We start from the raw sequence: 23488 nt of genomic DNA, 5'->3' as shown, positions 1-23488 counted from the left end.
AGTGATATTTACTGTAGGTAGTCCTATAATATTATATTTCTTCAATAAAACGTTTGCTTTAAAATCTAGAATAAAGTAAATAAAACATTGTTTGATTGAACAGTGATCAATTCTCCATAAAGTTATAAAAGGTCGTTGTAGTGACAGGTAACATTTCACCTTTTGCATCGTTTGTGGCTATACAATGCAGAACAAACATGCAGAATGTGATGCGACTATATCAGATCACTAATATTACTAAAATGTTATATTGTTTTACATGATCGTTTATTATTATGATCCTGGGTTTATCGAATAAATTTCACTCCAATTAAGTTTTAGTATGTGATGACCCAATCCAGATGCACTAGCCCAGACAAAAACACAACCAAAAACAACGTCGGTGACGTCTCAACTCAAGGCTGTGTGTGTATCAAGCTTTTTTCTTCCCTGCTAGGCAATTGGGAGGAAAGCTGTTTGTTGCGTAGTAATGACTGTCTGTGTCTACTTCCTTCCTGCTTTTTGTAGTAGCCTACACTAAGCAAACAACAGCCTAGTAGGCTACTACGCCGAAGCGAGGTGTTGAAGAACTCAAAGGGTCATAAGAGCAAGTATTTTGGACACGCAGCGGGAGAAAAAGTTCATTTCTGGGAGAACTGGCCTTCCTTTTGCCTGTTCGGAAATAAGAAGATTGTGTGCTGTGTGAAGTTCGCTCAACAGGTATTGAATGTTCTGAGACGCGCTGGATAGCACTTTGTGCTGTATACATTCTCATCCGCTTTGATGGTTGGTCGGACAGCCACCCGTTCGATATTTCAGAACTCATAGAGGGGTTTCTTTTAGGACGAGGTGTCTGTTAGTACAAGGTAAGACACTCATCTCCAATGAGTCTGTTTAGTGTCTTTTAAACTTTCCAAGCAAATTGTCAGAATGAATTGAATTGTGTGGGTAAAAGCTATTTAGATAAAACGTTCTTTATTTAACAGCTTTTTAGCCTTTATTTACACCCACACTGCTCACCAAGATAGTAATGTGAAAAATAAACAAGTGATATGAGGTACTGTTGTATTTAGCTATTGGTAACATGGAAAAAAGCGAACAGATTTTGTTTCATCATATTGATTGAACATAACAGAGTAACAGCAGAAACAAGTTGTTACTTTGTTGTTACAATGTATCAACAATTTTGGAACTCTGTTACAACAACTGTAAGGATATAGCCCAGATACTGCTGATGATGATAATGATCATAATAATATTATTAATAATAACAATAATACATATGTTTATTATTATTGCTATTGTATCAGAGAAGGTCAGATAAAATATTACTAATGATAGTTGAGGCTTATAAACTACTGCACTTTTTCTCTTGGTTTCTTCTTGTTATGAGATTAGCTAAAATATTTACATGGATTTGCTAAAGAATGTCATGCTGGTAATGATCCAAGCCCTGTAAGCATTTTTTTAACAATGGCAAATTGAGCTTGCAGTAAAGCTCACATGCAGGTATAGATTACCACGTGTTTGACAGAGATATGTAGTTATTGTACTGGAGAGAATCTGCTTTATGTCATATGAACCAATTATTGTCAAAGTTAAACAGTATATATAAATAAAACAAAACAAAACAAACTTCTAAATCATTGAATATTAGTTCAATCAAGTCCCAATGAAATACAGCCACCGCAGTCCATTGATTGTACGGACTCAATTTATCTTTGGCAAATCCTCATGTTTTTTGTCTTCTATTTGCGATGTTTGCATTTGTATATATTTTTTTTTGCCCGGTCATACAAAGAGAGACAATAATTTGAGTTAGTCAATGCTGACTAAGTTCCAGGGAAGTGATGCAGAGTTCATGGGAACCATCACAGGTTCTACTCCCTCTATAGAGGCTGGAAGTGCTACTTTGCCTCTGAGAGGTGTGGGTCTGACTGGGAGAGAAAGACGCTAAGTAGTCGGTCAGAATTTGACCTGTCCCCAGGCACCTGGCCAGAGGCACAATGATGTCCCTGTGAATGCCTGTTAAATAAATGTAACCTTTATTTAACTAGGAAAGTCAGTTAAGAACAAATTCTTATTTACAATGATGGCCTACCGGGGAACCGTGGGTTAACTGCCATGTTCAGGGGCAGAACAACAGATTTTTACCTTGTCAGCTCGGGGAGTCAATCCAGCAACCTTTCGGTTACTGGCCCAACACTCCAACCACTAGGCTACCTGGCTGACATGTCGTGCCTGGCTCTCCTCCTCCTCTCTGCCTCCTCTCTGCCTCCAGATGGTGGGGACTGGGGAGGCTTGTGTGGGGAGCCACACTGCAGCTGTTATTCAAGCATTATGCCACATGTTAACCAACATTTCAGTTTGAGGTGAACAGTAGTATTTTCTATAAGGTAATAAATTGTTGTTCCATGGTGTGTCAGTGTAACGATATAGATCTACTGTGGGCTTGTGCAGAATATAGACAAGTGTGCCATTTTCAAAGCAACTAAAACTCATTTAGAACCTATGTCATTCATAGGAAAATCCAAAGCCCAAAGTTAACAGGGACTCATTTTGAAATGTTAAGTCAATGTTTTGTTTGTGTAACATACATTCAGCAGGGGTGATGATTTTCTGGGTTCTGATCCAGGGTGCCCTTTAAACAATACTTCTTAAATGTCTTGCATCAGCTCTTTTCCCTTAAAAGGGAATACTTGATGTGTTCTTCTCTGCCTGCCCCCTGAAACACTAATCTTGCCGTATTTAATATAAATGTAGCTTACACTTAATCTTTCCTTCTGACTTTTATGTTTATTATTATTCACATATTTTCCAGAGACTCTAGTCACTGCAATTAACCTACAGTAACAGTATCCCGCTAGACAAACACTGGTTGAATCAATGTTGTTTCCACGTCATTTCAATGTAATTACGTTGAACCAACGTGGAATAGACGATGAATTGACATCTATGCCCAGTGGGATACTTGTTTCTAGATCCACTACCTTTGAGCTCAGTCACAATATGCTTACTCACTCTCAAAATAGCCTACAAGCCTTGTTATGGGATTATTTGTTTTGACTGTTTTGTGTCACAGGTAACTAAACCAACGTTATGTGATATAAAGATTCAGGAATGCAGTCTGAAAGTATTACGCTATTAATCCCATTTCTGTCTCACTGAAGCATAGACATAAATGGCCGTGTGGATGTTCTCCTTCAGAAGCATATGTTTTAGGTATTTGGAATACACTTTGTATTTTGTCCAGCAGAAGACTTAAAACTGTATTTCCTCAAACGCTGCTGGACCTCATTCGCAGACAAAATGTGGGGGCTGCCCTAGATTAAAAAGAAAACTGAGTAGACAAGCACGTCATAAAAGAGCAAGGCCAAATAGTCGTATCATTCCATTTCAGGAACATGTAGTTTACGTTAGAGAGCTACAGTGAATCTCTCTCTAAGACTAATGGCAACAAGTAAATCTATTCTTGTGTCTCATTACCAACAGTAGATTTTAAGTAACAAAAAGTTCAACTCTGGGTATTTTCTTAGCTAGAGAAAAAGCAAACACATTACTATTTCATGCAACATTGATTTGTATCTTGTATAGGCAAGTAATCCGCCTTGCCTTGGGAAGGAATGCTACCTTTGTGAGGGATTTGCTGGGTCATATTCTTAGAACAAAATGAAAGCTACACACTCATTAGTCCACTCTCCACGGTGTGGGAAATAAGCTTTATTCTCATTCAAATACAAGTCATATAATTTCAGCCTTTATTGAAACTTTTACTGACTATGTTTTGTTTTTCCTCTCCAACAACTCTCCTCCATAGAAGATTCAGCAGGAAATTCCACCTCTCCTTTCACATACCCCACCAAATGCTATGGTGGTGTGTAGATGCCAGAGCACCAACCAGGACTAGAGCTAGATGGGAGCCCATACTGACAGTACCAGTCTGATACTATGGCTGCTTATGCCCTGAGCAGTCTGATTATGATGAATAGCAATAATCTGAAGAGTGAGAGCAGCCCTCGGACTGGGAGGCCTGTGCTGCCTGTGCCAGACCGCTCCACCTACTGCCAACTCCTGGTGACTGGGGGCCCCTACAGCCCTTGCAGCCTGAGTCCTGGCTCCCCTGGGGGCTCCTTCGTCTTTCCCCCCTCTCCAGGCTCCAGCAGCCCCAGGGCCCGCTCCCCTTGCCGCCACCCTGATACCCTGGGGGTGATCGTGGGCAACCGTGTCCGCCGGCTCAGCAGCAACGGAGATGATGAGGCCCCAAACGGGGAGGTGAAACGCACAGCGCAGCTCCTGCAGATCCACCGGGAGCTCCTGAATGTGGAGGTCAACAAGAAGGTGGGTCTGTTCGAGGCCCAGATCTCTGGCCTGCGCACCCAGGTTCAGAACGCTGAGATCCAGCGCAGTCCTAGGGCCCCGCGCAGAACAGGCCCAGCCTCCCAGGCCAGTCAGCCCACACAGGTGCCCACCCTCAACCCCCCACAGAGAGACTGCTCTCCAAGCATTCCCAAGGAACTCCAGAATGGGAAATTGTGTCTCCGCTCGGAGCAGGGAGTAACGGGGAATGGCAGAATAGAAAATAGCACGGCTGACCCAAATACGGAACAGGGAAGTCTGCTTGTGAAGAAATCAGCAGGAACTTGGTCCCAAGCTGACAGTTCAGCAAGCAGTCACTCCCCGAGTTCACTGGGGATTGGCAGCTTCTTGGCAGGCAGCGACAGTGAGCGCCCTGCGGAGAGGGCCCAGACCTGCCTGACAAAGGCAGGAATGGAGCCAACGGAAACCCAGCTGCAAGCAGCCTCGGCCTGGGCCGACAGAGAGGGGAGCTGCCCAGAGGTGGGGACCACCATCCCAGCCGTCATAGTAACGGACCACGGGATGGAGGCCCAGGGAGAAGGTTGTGATCCGGGCAGCGAGCCCCAGCACAGCCCCAGGTCATCCCGAGCCCTGAGGAAGCTGTCCTCCTCCTCAGCCTCTTCCACAGGCTTCTCCTCCTCCTGGGAGGAATCAGAGGACGACATATCCAGCGACCCGGAGAGAGCTGAGGGACTGTCACCTGCTCTCCTTAACACCCAGCAGAAAGCTGTGAGTAACTCATTTTTATTAAGGAACAAACACGTTCATAATTTAGTCTGTCACTAATCAATGTATCTTCTCTTTCACATTGAATGGGTAGATAGATAGAAATCTAATTTTACCAAAAACATTTGGTTTATTGTTCAATGAAATAGGGACTGAAGTTAATAATTCAAGTTTTAAGAAAGCTTTTTAGATCATTGGGAAATTCTGTTTCGACACATTTAAGTGGCATATGTAGGTCCGTGACACTCCCATCTCTAAATTAACTTGTAAGTTTGCTAGAGGGCCTCTCTTCATCAAGTTCTTTGTCACACGGCGCTCTTGCAACAAACCGGTCCGCTTCCTCCCTGAATAACGGTTGACATTCTCACTAACAAAGGTACTTCTGTGTCCCGTTGTCAACCTCAGACACTATGACTCTGACCGCTGTTGGACGGTCTTCAAAGAGAAGGCTTCTGGCACTGTTTATATATGAGGGGATGTGTATACAGTTGTAGGATCTTCATATGACCAGTTTCTCACAGCAGGAAAATAATCCTGCAGCAACAGGAAATGCAAATGATTGTGTGGATTATAATTAATGGCCATTTTTGTAGGGGTTGACACATTTTCAGTTAGGGCAAATAAAGTCTGAAATATTTAGGGGAAATTACAAACTTTAGAAGCCTTTTTAAACCTAAAATACATTACAAGTTGGCATTTTCTCCTGTTCAGGAAATGTCTTGCAACAACAGGACGATCAATTTAAGATCTTACATCTGTACGTTAAGGGAAGAGTTTGCTTCAAAACAATGCACCAGGATTTGCTTCCGCTAAGTGTTAGGACCAATAAATGTCATTAGTGGTGAGTGTGTTACTGCTGGGTGGTCTGAGATATTAATTACAATATACCTTGGAAATCGTCTGTGAGAATTTGTCATCTCATTAAAACCTCCTTGGCCTGTCTACGTCTGACTCTGACCTTATGTCTGAGATGCGTCACTGATTACCGCCATCACAGTGTTATGTTGCTGGGTTGCAGCTGGAGCACACACACCGACACAGGCCTCCAGTGGCAGACTAAAGTGGCAGGATGAGGATAATGTGTTCCACATGCTGTACGGGACGTGTGCCAGGAGATCCATGTGATGTCTTGTCTGGGATAAACAAGTAAATCAGAGGGAGAAAACACTTCATTGTGCCCATCTGGGTTGACCATAGCAAACAAAATAAATATATGAATGCAGAGCACAGCCGCAAGGCCTTGATGGCCCAGATAGCCTTGAAGTTAAGTGAATTGAACTGTGCTGGTTTTGTGAAGGCTGTTTACACCGTAATTGATTTGCTTTGGAGAGGAATGTGTTGCTTTTATGTATCCATGACAGGGAGGCAGTCCTCTTTTACTGGCCTATGTCTGAGGAAAGTGTTAATCCCAGAAAAAGAGAAAATACACTTAGCAAGCTACTTGATGATGATAGATGGCAGAACCATTACCCAGGAGACCTCTGCTTATTAATGAGCGATATTATCTTGACCTTAATGATACACTGATCTGTAATTGATATATTGCAGTGAGCTCAGATTGGTGGATAAGGTGTCTGGAGTGCAGACAGGAGAAATTAACCCAGCTGGAAAGGGCATATTTTATTTTATAAAGCGGTTTATTGCTACTTTCCAATTAGTTCAAGTTAACTGGGTATACATAGTAGGTTTCTGGAGTCTATTGGCTATAGTTTATACTTACTTTTCACAGTATTCTCTTATAAGGAATTAGTTATATGTGGGTCGTTCCACCAATTAGGTGCCTTTGGAGTAGTGTAACTTGGTGAGAAAAAAAAATGGCTTTATTTCACCTCATTTTAACATTCAGTCATAAAAAGCACGTTCCCATCTCAAGAGGTCAAATTAAAAAAAATACAGTAGTAGCTGCCTATTAAGTGCCAATTAAAGTTGACCATAATAGGTTTGACTACTTCTTAAATCATCCATAAAACCACTTGTGACAGGGGAAATGGAAGCTTATTTTGTGCAACAGGGATGGGCAATTGAATGCAAGCATCACAACAAAATGTCAGTCGTTAAAACATTTCTAGCCTGTCTATCTTTGGGTAACAGGATTACTGTGTTATGCTCAACCCGCTCAGGTTTCCACCACAAAACACCAGAAAATGGCCAAAAAGAGTAGAACCAGCTCACCTGCTTTTATACTGTGATTTGACTATTAGATGTTAAATTTTTCTTTTGAAAAACAAAGATTTAAAAAGGAATAGTTTCACCATATTAAAACGAGAGTTCAGTTCATGTAACAGGGTTGACCTTAAAATGAGGGACAGGTTTTTTTTCAACTTTAAAATCAATCACTAATAACATTAAATAAGTAATCTTTGGAAATTACTTTGTCAAAGCAACACAATAACTAGGGCTTTACAGTGATGGTGAAAACTTGGATAAATGTTGGGGTTAAGATCTTCCTAAAGTCACAGAAGATGCAGAGTGACATGTCAAAATGCTGCATTTTGGAACTTCTGCAAGTTTATTCATATAGAAAATCTACTTATTGAATTGACCATGAGGTCTATATTAAATGTAGACTCCGCGAAATGACGTTGCCATGTGCAGCACCGAAGATATTGAGATGAGTGAGACGGAAGACTTTGCTCTCACACGTTGTATCTGCACATGTGCATGGGTTCTCTTCACGTTGTTCCAGCGTGGTAGCCACGGAGAAGTTAAACCTCGCGCTGCAACGCCTTAAGTTGTTGTGGAAATTGACACACTATGAATGTCCCTAGGCAGGTAGTATTGTTTACACACAGACTGAAAACCTTGGGGTCTTCTAAATACTTCAACATGTTCTAGCATCTGCCTCCTTCCTTTCTTAGTCACAGCAGTAGATTACACAAAAATGATGGCAACTACCTTAAGTACTATACCAAACCATAGCCATGGAAAGTAGGGTGCCGATTGTGCTGCAGAATCCCCTGAAAAAATTAAATATATATATTTTTTCTTCACAAAAGTAGTGCACCCGGCCTTTACTAGTCCTGTATTAGCGGACCAATATAGCCTTCTGTAGCACAGCCCCCCAAAAATGTACAACTCTACAATATATCTCAGTTTATTGCATACATCGTGCATGCATTGGATTGCAATGCTGGTGCAGTAAAATAATCTAGTCCAGTTTAATGATTTACAGTGTGGGCTAATCCAAGTATAAACTATGACACAATGTAAATGGAGAAGACTGAAAAGTGGTCAGCGACAGATCAAAAAAAGTCTCCGTGTGAAAGGAGGAGTTGTCCATAATGCTGTCATTTAATGTCCTTTATTTACCTTGTTCGTATTGGGCACGGTACGGTTGCATTTTGGCTTTGCTTAGAAGGATGAAACCAGTGGGCAGCATACAGACACCACTGGCTACAGACCTACCACAGATCTTACTTGCAGTGGTGTAGTTCTATTTGTTTAGATGACGGAGCGCAAAATATATGTAAATGACATCATCATTTCCTCAATCAACGTTTGTACCGACAGCCTATTGAATAACCTATCATGGATCCCCAACCCTGTTCCTGGCGTGCTACCGTCCTGTAGAATTTCACTCCAATCCCAGTTGTAACTAACCCAATTAATTTTATAAACCAGCTAATTATTAGAATCAGGTGTGCTAGATTAGGGTTGGAATGAAAACCTACAGGATGGTAGCTCTCCAGGAACAGGGTTGGAGAGCCCTGTATAAAACATGTATAAAATGCATCCTCCAATTGCAACGTCTGCCAATGCTCACACATATTGTCTCAAGAAAATGTTATACAGTGCATAGCAAAAAATTCTAAAAACCTGTTTTGCTTTGTCATTATGGGGTATTGTGTGTAGATTGCTGAGGAAAAAATGTATTTAATCCATTTTAGAATAAGGCTGTAATGTAACAAAATGTGGAAAAAGTCAAAGGGTCTGAATACTTTCCGAAGGCACTGTATTTTTAGTACCCTCAAACACCAAGTTACGCATACGTAATTTCAAAACAGGCCATCATCACTGTCAATCATGAATGCTAATTATTTACGTTTTACCGGTGAAACTGCATCTGCATGCCAATCATTTGATTGATCTCAATCAGTTTCATGCATTTCGATCTTCTTGAATTACTTTTTCGTGAGCGAGTTAGAGCAGACGATGTTAACAGACTATTAAGCGTTCTTGTATTTTGTTTCAATCAAAGCATAATGTATATCCTGCATAGTGGCTCTGAGTTTTGGCACGTGATCATTTTTTGGGGAATATTCAGCTTCAGCTAACCATCCTGAAATGTCATTAGAAATGAGGTGTTTTGGTGGAACAGTAGTGTTATAGGCCTGCTATGCTATTCGGTTCTGTTATATTAAATTCTAATTAATCATTATGTGATCTTGTGTCACAAAATAAGTCGTACTCGTCGTTGAAAATGTCATACAGGAGAGAGAAGGACCAAGGCGCAGCGGAAGTGTGGACACTCATTCTTTTAATTGGTAAATGAAAAAAAGCATCCACAGGGAAAACAAAACAATGAACGGTACTCACGATTTACAACAGTTTTGCAGGCTATCTAAAACGCAGTGCAAAAACAATTCCCCACAACCCCAAAGACAAACACACACACCTATATAGGACTTCCAATCAAAGGCAACTGTACACACCTGCCTTCAATTGGAAGTCCCAATCATCAACCCAACATTTAACAAACAAAAACCCCCTGCCACATCCTGACCAAGACTAAGCAAAACGCCCTCTGCTGGTCAGGACGTGACAGTACCCCCCGCTCAAGGTGCAGACTCCGGGATGCACCTTAACCTGTTAGGGCTAGGGGGCAGTATTTGCACGGCTGGATAATTTTTTTTACCCGATTTAATCTGGTGACTAATCCTACCCAGTAACTAGAATATGCATATACTTATTATATATGGATAGAAAACACCCTAAAGTTTCTAAAACTGTTTGAATGGTGTCTGTGAGTATAACAGAACTCATTTGGCAGGCAAAACCCTGAGACATTTTCTGACAGGAAGTGGATACCTGATGTGTTGTATTACCTTTAAACCTATGCCATTGAAAAACACAGGGGCTGAGGAATATTTTGGCACTTCCTATTGCTTCCACTAGATGTCACCAGCCTTTACAAAGTGTTTTGAGTCTTCTGGAGGGAGATCTGACCGAACAAGAGCCATGGAACGATGATGGCCCATTAGACACCTGGCGCGCGAGTTCATGTTGGGTACCCTCGTTCCAATACGTTATAAAAGAGAATGCATTCGTCCACCTTGAATATTATTCATGTTCTGGTTAAAAAAGGCCCTAATGATTTATGCTATACAACGTTTGACATGTTTGAACGAACGTAAATATATTTTTCCCCCTCGTTCATGAAGTGAAGTCCGGCGGGCTTAGATCATGTGCTAACAAGACGGAGATTTTTGGACATAAATGATGAGCTTTTTTGAACAAAACTACATTCGTTATGGACCTGTGATACCTGGAAGTGACATCTGATGAAGAGAATCAAAGGTAATGGATTATTTACGTAGTATTTTCGATTTTAGATCTCCCCAACATGGCGGCTAGTCTGTATCGCAACGCGTATTTTTCTGGGCGCAGTGCTCAGATTATTGCAAAGTGTGATTTCCCAGTAAGGTTATTTTTAAATCTGGCAAGTTGATTGCGTTCAAGAGATGTAAATCTATAATTCTTTAAATGACAATATAATATTTTACCAATGTTTTCTAATTTTAATTATTTAATTTGTGGTGCTGACTTGAATGCCGGTTATTGGAGAGAAACGATTTCCTGAACATCAACGCCACAGTAAAACGCTGTTTTTGGATATAAATATGAACTTGATAGAACTAAAAATGCATGCATTGTCTAACACAATGTCCTAGGAGTGTCATCTGTTGGAGATTGTAAAAGGTTAGTGCATAATTTTAGCTGATTTTATGGTTTTGGTGACGCCTGTCTTTGAATTGGCACAACATTACACACAACTCTTGTAAATGTACTGTCCTAACATACTCTAAATTTATGCTTTCGCCGTAAAACCTTTTTGAAATCGTAAAACGTGGTTAGATTAAGGAGATGTTTATCTTTCAAAGGGTGTAAAATAGTTGTATGTTTGAAAAATTTGAATTTTGACATTTATTTGGATTCAAATTTGCCGCTCTTGAAATGCACCTGCTGTTGATGGAGTGCACCACGGGTGGGACGCTTGCGTCCCACCTAGCCCATAGAGGTTAAAAAAGAAAAACACAAGAAAATCCCCAATACCCCAACAAAACCAACAAACAATAACCCCTAAACCATAAGGGAGGGAAGGGAGGGTGGCTGCCGTCACCGACGGCACTGTGCTACACCCTCCCTCCCCAACCCACCTATCCTGGAGGTGGCTCAGGTGCAGGACGTGGACCTCGTTCCCCCTTTGGCGTCGCCCACTTTGGTGGCGCCGCTAGCTGCGCCGGGCAGACGTGCCACTCGGGCTGACCCTGGCAGACGGACCACTCGGGCTGGGCCGGAGGACAGGAGGGCCCCTCGGGCTGGGCCGGAGGACAGGAGGGCCCCTCGGGCTGGGCCGGAGGACAGGAGGGCCCCTCGGGCTGGGCCGGAGGACAGGAGGGCCACTCTGGCAGCTCCTGACAGGCAGGGCACTCTGGCAGTTCCGGGCAGTCTGGCCACTCTGGCAGTTCCGGGCAGTCTGGCCACTCTGGCAGTTCCGGGCAGTCTGGCCACTCTGGCAGTTCCGGGTAGTCTGGCCACTCTGGCAGTTCCGGGCAGTCTGGCCACTCTGGCAGTTCCGGGCAGTCTGGCCACTCTGGCAGTTCCGGGCAGTCTGGCCACTCTGGCAGTTCCGGGCAGTCTGGCCACTCTGGCGGCTTCTGACTAGCGGGCGGCTCTGGCAGCTCCTGACTAGCGGGCGGCTCTGGTGACGTATGACTGGCGGGCAGCTCTGGTGACTGTTGACTGGCGGGCAGCTCTGGTGACTGTTGACTGGCGGGCAGCTCTGGTGACTGTTGACTGGCGGGCAGCTCTGGTGACTGTTGACTGGCGGGCAGCTCTGGTGACTGTTGACTGGCGGGCAGCTCTGGTGACTGTTGACTGGCGGGCAGCTCTGGTGACTGTTGACTGGCGGGCAGCTCTGGTGACTGTTGACTGGCGGGCAGCTCTGGTAACTGTTGACTGGCACTCCAGTCTTGCCCCGTCAACCAGCCCTTGTGCCCCCCCCTAAAAAAATCTTGGGGGTGCCTCTCGGTCTCCCTTACCCGTCGTGTCTCCCAGTCCTCGCCAGCCTTCTTCTGCAGCTTGGTCCTGCTTTGGTGGGGAATTCTGTCACAAAATAAGTCGTACTCGTCGTTGAAAATGTCATACAGGAGAGAGAAGGACCAAGGCGCAGCGGAAATGTGGACACTCATTCTTTTAATTGGTAAATGAAAAAAAGCATCCACAGGGAAAACAAAACAATGAACGGTACTCACGATTTACAACAGTTTTGCAGGCTATCTAAAACGCAGTGCAAAAACAATTCCCCACAACCCCAAAGACAAACACACACCTATATAGGACTTCCAATCAAAGGCAACTATACACACCTGCCTTCAATTGGAAGTCCCAATCATCAACCCAACATTTAACAAACACAAACCCCCTGCCACATCCTGACCAAGACCTCTGCTGGTCAGGACGTGACATCTTGCGAGACATTGATTCAGCTTTGATCTAACTTTACTAAATGAGCACCATTGTGAGAAGTGATTATCTTCTGTAATAATAATAATAATAATAAGTGATGAGGAGGACTATTAGGTGTCGGCAACAGATCTTGATGAGTGTTATTTTAAACGATTGGAGCACCCATCGTGGTTCTAAAAGGACTGCACTATATAAACTTTGATTTGATTAACTTTAACACATGGTTACAATATACCCTATTACAGAATAAAAGAAACAAAGGGCTGAACTATGAATTCATATCATTTATTTGCAGATATTTAATTATCAAATCAATGGATGAACATAAGTAGTGAACATAAATCATTACTACATAGAATTGCAAGAAATTTGTTTTAAAACAGCCATAAAATGTAAGGACCGCAGCCGGACAGGAGAAGCAGGTACGGGGAGTCAAACATTTATTCAGGAACGGACAAAGAACACGACAGGAGCAGCGTCAGCACACGGGTAAACAAGGACATATGACAAACATCAATCCCGAAGCAGGGAACAGAGCTAGGGAACAGACAGATATAGGGAAGGCAATAACACAAGTAATAGAGTTCAGCTGAGTCCAATGAGCGCAGATACGCGTGACGGGGAAAGGCAGGTGTGCGTACTGATGGTGAGTCGATTGCTTAATCCTGGGGAGCCTGGCGCCCTTGAGCGTCGGGGAGGAAGAGCGGGAACAGGCGTGACAGTACCCCGCCCCCCTAGCATCCCACCTGGGGGAGCCGGCCGAGACATGGGCGCTGGGCAAGCCGGCTGGGGGTAAACTCCCGATGAACTGGCAGTGGTATGGGAGCCTGGCGAGCCAGCTGAAGCATGGGAGCCTGACGATCCGACTGAGATGTGACAGTCTGACGAGCTGGCTGGGCGAACAAGACCTGGCGATCTGGCTGAGGCCCGACGTGGGATGGGTGCCTTCCGAGCCAACCGGGGCAAGGAAACCTCTCGAGCCAGCTAGTTTGTGGAAGCCCGACGAGCTGGCTGGGCACCCCCGGTTCCATCTGCGGCGACCCAGAACCAACGTCTACACCAACCGGAACGCCAGTACTCCCCAATGCTTCGTGTGATGGCTTTGGAATTCTGTAAGGACCGACGCCGGACAGGAGATGCAGGTACGGGGAGTCAAACATTTATTCAGGAACCTGACAAAGAACACGACAGGAGCAGCGCCAGCACACGGGTAACAAGGACGTATGACAAACATCAATCCCGAAGCAGGGAACAGAGCTAGGGAACAGACAGATATAGGGAAGGCAATAACACAAGTAATAGAGTTCAGCTGAGTCCAATGAGCGCAGATGCGCGTGACGGGGAAAGGCAGGTGTGCGTACTGATGGTGAGTCGATTGCGTAATCCTGGGGAGCCTGGTGCCCTCGAGCACCAGGGGGAGGAAGAGCGGGAACAGGCATGACAATAAAATCAAGCTTTTGGTGTGGTGTATTGATGTATCTCAATAAACTAGAACCTAAAAGCATTATTACCTCCAACTTGGCCCATTTCACATTTCCAATTTCCCACCCTGACATAGTCTACCTTAACGGGCCCTGCATCTCAACCAATAGTCAATATAGGTTAAAGATCCAAAGCAGAGCTACAGCAACTTGGGCTTTACAGTGGCCACTCTGGTTTGCGTGTCCTCTGCAGAATGGTGCCGCTGTAACCAAGTGGTCACATATCGTTCTGGGTTCCACTGCGCAAGAGCAGATCGGTGGAGTCTTATAAACATCAAGGCAGACAGGTGATTTGTTTTGTTCTATACGTTCTGAAGTTGTCAAGCCTCCAATGGGCCTGTGCATTGCACACATGTAGCCTACAGTTATTCATAATTCACCAGAAGAAAGGGAAGAAACCACTATTTACCTACCTCTAGGTTGCTGTAGTCTACATATTTATTTGGTTTGTCATTCTATCGTTTTTCATAAAATGTGTGGTAATTAAATATAATTTATTTAGAATTGATCAGAATTTATTTTCATGCTCCCTCACGCTCCCCCAGCACTACACACCTGATTACTTGTGAAGCTAAGGCAGCTGCACTGCACTATTTCATCAATAAAAATATATATTTTGGGGGTAGAAAATTATTTGTCGTTTCCTCCCTCCCCCCGCAAATAAAATCGCAGAACCCCCAACCCCGAACTACTTCCCGTGGCTATGCACCAAACCTATTGTAAGATGCCTCTTTAGTCGGGAGCTGTCTGCTCTGCCTCCAATGAGGTTTCCCAATCCCAACAACAAAAAATAAAGCAAGTTTATCACTAAACAGTATCAGTCAAAAGTTTGGACATACCTACAGTACTCATTCCAGGGTTTTTATTTATTTTTTATTTTTACTATTTTCTACTTTGTAGAATAATAGTGAAGACATCAAAACTATGAAATAACATATATGTAATAATTTGGTAACCAAAAAAGTGTTAAACAAATCAAAATATATTTTATATTTGAGATTCTTCAAAGTAGCCACCCTTTGTGTTGATATAGTAGGTTTGTCCAAACCTTTGACTGGTACTGTATATTGGCTTATTATATATTTGCTACTAAAAGGTCATTATAGCTCTATTGTTTATATTATCAAGCAGTCAGATGGCTTTTTATAGTCTGGATGCAAATCTAAATCTTTGTCATGGGTTATTGAGCTTATTAGGAAGGGGTTCTCTGGGCTGTGGGCACAGTGACACCCATCTGGAACCATGTCACGGTGGTGTCTCCTTTTCCTGTGTCGGCCAGAGGAGGGAAGAGCCCTGCGCGCTACAGCACAGTGTAGCCTTGCTAGAACTGCAGTGCAGATGATGCAGGCTTGTGGTTGCCTGTTGCAACAGGCACAATAACAAGTGCCCAGGTGAGCTGCTGTCAACAATGTGGTGCAGTCAGGTGTTTCTCTAGCATTGTCAAAAAGTTGTGCGGTGGTGCAATAACATTAGTCATTAGTTGGACTGACTGTTGTAGTCCAACTAAGCTCCCTTTTGTCCGAATTATCTATCTAAAATATTATTACTCACGTGATAGAATAAACATACGTGATAGAATATACATATTTGAATGATATCTTTGTCTTGGACTGTGGCCAGTTGTTTTTTTCTAACTGACATCCGGCTTTATATTTTTCTGTGAATTGAAGTTCACGTCAAGTCCAGGGATAGTCCTGCATGGCCAGACTCAGGAAGACTGAAGATCCAGGGGTTCCCCATTGGAAACCCCATGGAGCGTTATCTGTTGTTTTTGCAATTTGTTGTTGTTCTTGTTGTTGATGATGCATGGGATGGCAGTTTAAAGGGCTGGGTAGCTAATAAGGCTGCATTTAGTGATGGCAGCTTCCTGTCTCCAACAGGAAGGATGAAGGGGGCTTATCACAACCACATGGCTGGACATGCTGTTGTGGTGCCTGGGCAACAGGATGTGATGTGTTATGGTGCCTGGGTTATTAGCAGAATGGTAACACTCACTCTGGCTTCGTATGACCTCCTGTCCTTCAGCTGTGAACCAACACAGCTGGGTAACACTTCAGACGAGTTCTAATGAGAGAGATTGACACATTTTTATATTATTGTTGTTGTGCTTTTATGCATTCCCTTGAACTCAGTGAGAGGGACGTCAGCAGTGATGTGAACAAAATATGCAAACACACATTTCTCACACACATATATACCCCAAAAGCAAACTTTAATTTAGGTGAAGGATCTTGAGGGTTCAGAGCAATGGAAAAAGTAACACCCCTGTGGTAGCCTGTTGCCTGGGAGACCATGTGACGTCAAGCGAGGCCTGCTTCAAACAGCTGGGTTCTGTGTGTGTGTGCGGTGTGTGTGTGTGTGTGTGGGTGTGTGTGTGTGTGTGTGTGTGTGTGTGTGTGTGTGTGTGTGTGTGTGTGTGTGTGTGTGTGTGTGTGTGTGTGTGTGTGTGTGTGTGTGTGGGGGGGGAGAGAGAGAGAGAAGTGCTGCTAGGAGAGAGGGACCCGCTTTCTTATGCATGAGACAGGAAGTGCAACAATTTTTACATTCCCCCTCTTTTAGGTTGTATGAGGCTGACCCTAATACTCCATGGCAGAGCAGAGAGCTTAGCCTGGCTGGTTGGGTACCCACTAAAGGGAAAGTATCAGTGGACTCCTAATCAGTGTTTTTGTTTACTATCTCACTCTGTCAAGATAGAAAGGCAATTGCATTTCTCAAGTGGCGTGTTGGCGGTTGTACTCTACTTTTAGTAGTGGAGATTCCTTACTAGTTCTATATCTATGCCAGTTGTGTTATGAATGGTTTATGAGTAATTGCCACTCACTCAACAACCTGTTGGATCCCCTTGTATAGCTGATGCTGCCTGCCACACAATTACCTACAGTGACATGTTGAACTCTAGTAAATAAGCAGAGAGGTGCTGCTTTGATGCTCTCTGCATAGATGTCTTCCTTTAAGGTGATTCATAGAAGTTGATTCACAGCCTCTCCTTGACTTTTATGTCTATAAACCACCTCCCATCTTACCAGCACAGTATACTATACAGATACAGGATCTTAATTTGACCGGTTTCTCGTAGCAGGAAAAGAATCCTGCAGCAACAGGAAATGTGGATTATTGTGCGGATTATAATCAATGGACATTTTTAAAGGGATTGATACATTTTTTTGTCTGGATTGTTTAAGTGGAAATTACAAACTTTATAAGCCTTTTTAAAACTTGAATACACTACAAGTTAGCCTTTCTTGCTGTGCAGGACATTTCCTGCAACAACAAGGTGATCAAATTAAGATCCTACAGCTGTAGGTATAGTAGATGAATCTTATCCCAGGTGCTAGCTCACTGTAATGTCTAAATCTCACTGTTTTATTGAAGGAACAGCAATGGTGAGCATCAAACAATTCTCATTACATTGAAGCAAGTAATTTACCCAGCATGGGACAAAAGTAGGACATTGAGTCCTCTAGTCTAGTCTATTGTGTGCGTGTATTCACTGCAGGTCTGTTATTTACACGTTTACACATGTCTACATGTCTCAGGGTATCAGCATAATAAAGAGAAGGCATGATGTCAGAAGAGGCCCGTTATTAAAGGATTCCCTTGTTTATGGCCCATTGCCAGTAGCTAGGTCTCTGTCTGTGTAGCTAGGTCTCTGTCTGTCTGTCCTGCTTAACACGTTCACTGTTATTACATTCTACAGAACCTTTCACCTGAGGATTAGAGATGAAAGTATATTTAAGTGAATTCATTCCTCATTTAGTAGAAGAGTGGTGAGATCAATACCATACAGTAATATGACAGAAACCTTTTGCGTGTTTGAAGAGTGGCTGGATGGACCTGAATTTTTCTCAGATAAAGGTCAGACAGATATATACATAGATCTTACTGGCCAGTGGAAAGTGTCTTCTTCTTATCTTCACAAGATCTATCTTTTTTTTTAATCACAGATGTGGAAAATACTGTCGCCACCAACGAGCCCCCACCACTTTCCTGTCTCTCTGACAGAGGTTCCTCTTCAGGGGTTAAAAACCACTTCCTCCCTGTGCTCGGCGCTGTACTCAGTGGAAACTTTAACAACACCAATGAGGTCGAGGAGTCGCTGAAGAGCGGCATCCCTTTCCTCCTGCTCAATATAGAACGCTGCCTGGGTCTATTTTATCAGAACAATAGCACGACGCAATGAGGTTACGTGCTCTCCCCACGATACGGTTCTGCCTCTTCCGGTCCCCAACTAACAAACGTGCTGGAGCTTTTGATAGCATGTATGTAGAATGGCTGGAATGGAGATAGAGGGATGGACGGATGAGAGAGGGGTAGAGAAAGAGAGAGATCTTCTGCCCCATGGCTGTTCTGAGAAGAGTGGCTGAAGATGTTTCACAGCCCAACAATTTAGTCAGGGCCCCTGTATACACTGGATGCCAAAACATAGGTTAATTCACTACAAATAAATGTCTTGCAGTATAATAGGGTGTATGACATGTACCTCACTGGGGACATATATTCACTGGGATGGACTATGTTGAGAACGGCCGTAAACAAATCCCAACCCGTCATGGCTGTGGTTTATTTACAGTAGGATAGCACAGTCATACAGGATTAAGGGGAGAAGGGAGGATCTGTGGGCCTTTTATGATGGATGAAGACGGTGGAAAGTTTGTTGAGAGGTTATACTGAGAATGTGCCCGTGGCCTCTTCCCTGTTATGTTGTTTGTTTTGTTATGGTCTATTTTGACTATTTACCTCCAGCACTGGCCATGTGAATCTCATCACTGAGCCAGTCCATTAGATTACTGTGACTGATGCATTGAGGAGCACTTCATATCCCAATTAAAGTGATAAGATCCAAATGCCATGAGCTCAACTACAAATCACCAGATCTTTCTGTACTGAGGATGTGATTGAGGAACAAAGGGCACAGTGTATGTATTTGGAAGCACAAAGTCAAAGGCCCTGAACGAAATGAACAAAATCTACTTTTGAACAACAACTATCTACATCTACTATCTCCAGAACAAAATTAATGCTGCTTGCCTGCTGTGCTAGGATGAAGGTTGCAAAGCTATCGATAATTTACCAAAGTTATCGGAATCTTCTGTAATTTTGGTAATTAACAGAAAAATCTATAGCAATCTATCGTAATTTTGGTCATTTATACTTGAATAACTTAGTAACTTTAAAAAATATATTCATAAATAGTATTATTTTTTGTTTTATCTGTGTCCATATTGTCCATGAGTTTCTAGTAGATAGACCATATGGTTCAAGAGACAATAGCCTAATTAATGATGAAAACATCTAATCAACACTGACATTATTTTAAATAAACTCTTCCACTACTGACTTTTTTCACAACTGCCTCCAGTTTGAAGCCAAGACATTGATAACTAATACATATTGACAGGGGCGGAACTTTGGTTTTAGAATTGGAGGGAGGGCATTTTTTAAATGATTTTTATTTAACCTTTATTTAACTAGATACAGTGCATTCGGAAAGTATTCAGACCTCTTGACTTTTTCTTATTTTGTTACGTTAGCTTTATTCTAAAATTGATAAAACAATAACCCATAATGACAAAGCGAAAACAGGTTTTTAGAAATTGTTGCAAATGTATTAAATATAAAAAACAGATATCAGATTTACATATGTATTCAGACCCTTTACACAGTACCTGAAGCACCTTTGGCAGTGATCACAGCCTCGAGTCTTCTTGGGTATTTTTGGGGGCATCTAAAGTTAATTTCCTGCATTTCTACACAATCCAATATGACCCATGGCCCTTCTATCTGTCTCTATTTAGAACAACAAAAAGTAAGCAAAAATGCCCCCAGTCATCAAGCTAGGTAAGAGATCATTGTTAAATATGTTTCTTGTGGGAAGCTGCTACAGACCACCAAGTGCTAATAGTCAGTAGCTGGATAATGTGTGAAATGCTTGTTAATGTATGTGATATATGTGGTATACTTTCTGGGTGATTTAAATATTGAATGCCTTTCATCAACCTGCCCACTCAAGAAAAAGCTTCAAACTGTAAGCAGTGCTTGCAACCTTGTTCAGGCTATCAGTCAACCTACCAGGCTAGTTACAAACAGCACATTAATTAAATCATCAACAAGTATTGATCACATCTTTACTATTGCTGCAGAAATTAAATAAGTCTGGCTGCACAACCGATTGGCAAACGTACTGCAAATTGAGAAATCATGTGACTAAACTGAATAAAAAGAAGAAGAATCTATACTATGAAAAATACATAAATTATGTAAAGAATGGCAGTACAAAGCTTTGGAGCACCTTAAATGAAATTTTGGGAAAAAAGGCAAACTCAGCTCCATCATTCATTGAATCAGATAGTCAAATCCCCATCACAAATCCCACTGATATTGTCAATTATTATGATTTTTTCCATTGGCAACATTATCAAATGTAGGCATGACATGCCAGCAACAAACGCTGACACTACACATCCCAGTACTGGAATTGAAATTGATAATAAAAAGATTGTGGGAGCTGTTTTGTTAGACTTCAGTCCAGCTTTTGACATTATCGATCATAATGCAGGAAAAACGTATGTGTTATGGATTTACACTCCCTGCTATATTGTGGATAAAGAGTTACCTTGTCTCGCCTGCTCCCGCTCCCCCTCCCTGGCACTCGAGGGCGCCAGGCTACCCTTCTTTACACACACCTGTCACCATCATTACGTGCAGCAGCACTCATTGGACTCACCTGGACTCCTGTTGTTGATTACCCCCTGTATATCTGTCTGTTCCTCTAGGGTCTTCCCTGTGTCCGCATTAATTGTTGTTATATGTTCCTGTCCAGACGCTGTTCCTGTTCAGTTTCATGTCCGTCAGCTATTAAACCTTCACTCCCTATACCTGCTTCTCATCTCCTGCGTCGATCCTTACATACCTGTCTAACAGAACACAGAGGGTGTTCTTTAATGGAAGCCTTTCCAACATAATCCAGGTAGAATCAGGAATTCCCCAGGGCAGTTGTCTAGGCCCTTTTTTCAATCTTTAATTTTGAGTAAAGCCAGTGTGTCTATGTATGCGGATGACTAAACACTATATACATCAGCTACTACAGTGAGTGAAATCACTGCAACACTTAAGGTTCGTTTCAGAATGGGTGTCAAGAAATAAGTTAGTTCTAAATATTTCAAAAACTAAAAGCATTGTATTTGGGACAAATCATTCACTAAATCCTAAATCTCAGCTAAATATTTTAATACATAATGTGGAAATTGAGCAAGTTGAGGTGACTAAACTGCTTGGAGTAACCCTGGATTGTAAACTGTCAAGGTCAAAACATTTTGATACATTAGTGGCTAAGATGGGGAGAAGTCTGTCCGTAATAAAGCGCTGCCTTTTTAACAGCACTAACAACAAAGCAGGTCCTACGGGCCCTAGTTTTGTTGCAGCAGGACTACTGTTCAGTCGTGTGGCAAGGTGCCACAAAGAGGGACCTCGGAAAATTACTATTGGCTCAGAACAGGGCAGCACGGCTGGCCCTTAAATGTACACGAAGAGCTAGCATTAATAATATGCATGCAAATCTCTCATGGCTCAAAGTGGAGGAGAGATTGACTTTATCACTACTTGTTTTTGTAAGAAGTGTTGACATGCTGAATGCACCAAGGTGTTTGTTTAAAATACTAGCACACAGCTCAGACACCCATGCATACCCCACAAGACATGCCACCAGAGGTCTCTTCACAATCTCCAAGTCAAGAACAGACTATGGGAGGCGCACAGTACTACATAGAGCCATGGGTACATGGAACTCTATTCCACATCAGGTAACTGACACAGGTAACTGATAAAAACAGATAAAATACACCTTATGGAACAGCAGAGACACACACAGACACAGGCTTACACACACACATGATAAGACACACTCTGCACACACGTACACATTACGTTTGTATTGTAGATATGTGATAGTAGAGTAGTAGCCTGAGGGAACACACTTAATGTGTTGTGAAAAGTGTTATGAAATGTAATGTCGTGTAATATTTAATTTTTTATATATAACTGACTTAATGTTGCTGGAACCCAAATAAAAACAAGACTGAACAAGAGCAAAGCTAATTCAAGAATCGATATTGTGTTGCACCTTTAACCAATACCCTAACAAATTAACAAATCACGTACAAAGACTTGTGATTGTCTTTATTAATAAGACATCCTCTATATCAAAATTCCGCCAGACCTCCCAGACAGCCCGAGCCGCCTGCACACCGGACCCCCACCAATCTAATCAATACCTCAACTCTCTCTCAACACAATTTTCCCCCCACCTTTTTTAAAAGTATTCCCAAGGGAAAGGTTTGGAAACAAAAGTAAAAAAAAATAATAACACATACACCCACAATTAATATTGTAGGCCTAATAGTATTGTAGAGATATTTTTACTTGCACACAATATAGCTGGGTCGCCCCGTCCTGCCCCAAAGGGTCTACCATCCTGCACTGCCCCAAACCCAACACACCCACTCAGCTTTAGGATCTTAGTGAAACATTCATTATTATTTTTGGGTGTGTTATGCCAAGGCCAGAGTGACAACCCACAGGACGGCAGACCCCAGGGCCAGGACTGAGCAGCCCAGCAGCTAGGGATTGCCTAAATAGGTATCTCCCCTGACGTGGGCATGTTTTTAATACAGACTCCTTTTGTCGTACTGTATTCCATATAAGGCATCCAGACCTTATGAAAGTTGCCCAGTATACCCCTAATCTTGTAATAAATAAAATCTAGCGATACATAACTTGACATTTCTGCCATCCTTTGTGACACTGTGGGAGGATAACCAAACTTCCAATTAATGGCAATGCATTTCTTAGATGCTTGGTTACACAGTTTCGTTTGATAACAGTCTCCAGTATCAACATTTCAAGCAAACAAAAACAGGGAGAAGGGAGAATCTGTAGACACGCTGAGATAAAAGAGCATACTCTGACAGAATTCAGCCAGCCTTTACAAGACCATAACATATGCAAATATGTCACCTTTTGTGTTTTACACCTCCAGCAGAGGAATTACATTTCTGAGTGCATGTTATTCAGATACACTGGTATATAGTACATTCTATGGAGGGTCTTAAACTGCAGTCATTTATGTCTTGAGATTATATGAACATGACTGAGCATTCTAACATATCTGTATCCATTCATCATCATCAGTAGCTTCTACCAGGACTTCCTCAAATTTTTGTTTTACATGCTTTGTGTCATCGGGAAAATCATCTATCAAC

At 42.5% G+C, this 23488-nt stretch overlaps 1 protein-coding gene across 2 annotated transcripts in view; it reads left to right on the top strand.

Annotated features, from left to right (window-relative positions):
• Window positions 1–422: 422 nt before the first annotated feature.
• The window catches only part of itpkb (inositol-trisphosphate 3-kinase B), a 49943-nt gene continuing 26877 nt past the window's right edge, over window positions 423–23488 (top strand). The window contains exons 1-2 of one of the 2 annotated variants that reach the window (XM_014205228.3): window positions 423–699; window positions 3797–5064. In XM_014205228.3, coding sequence (XP_014060703.1) covers window positions 3928–5064 — 1137 coding nt within the window. In that variant the 5' untranslated portion in view covers window positions 423–699; window positions 3797–3927. Of the gene's footprint in view, window positions 846–3796; window positions 5065–23488 lie in introns of both variants that reach the window. The other variant, XM_014205229.3, reaches the window with a different exon arrangement.

Source organism: Salmo salar, chromosome 06 (genome assembly GCF_965601325.2).
Source record: "Salmo salar chromosome 06, fSalSal1, whole genome shotgun sequence".
Classification (NCBI taxonomy): domain Eukaryota; kingdom Metazoa; phylum Chordata; class Actinopteri; order Salmoniformes; family Salmonidae; genus Salmo; species Salmo salar.
The sequence above is the reverse complement of the archived record's forward strand: the minus strand, read 5'-3'. Positions and strand labels throughout refer to the sequence as shown.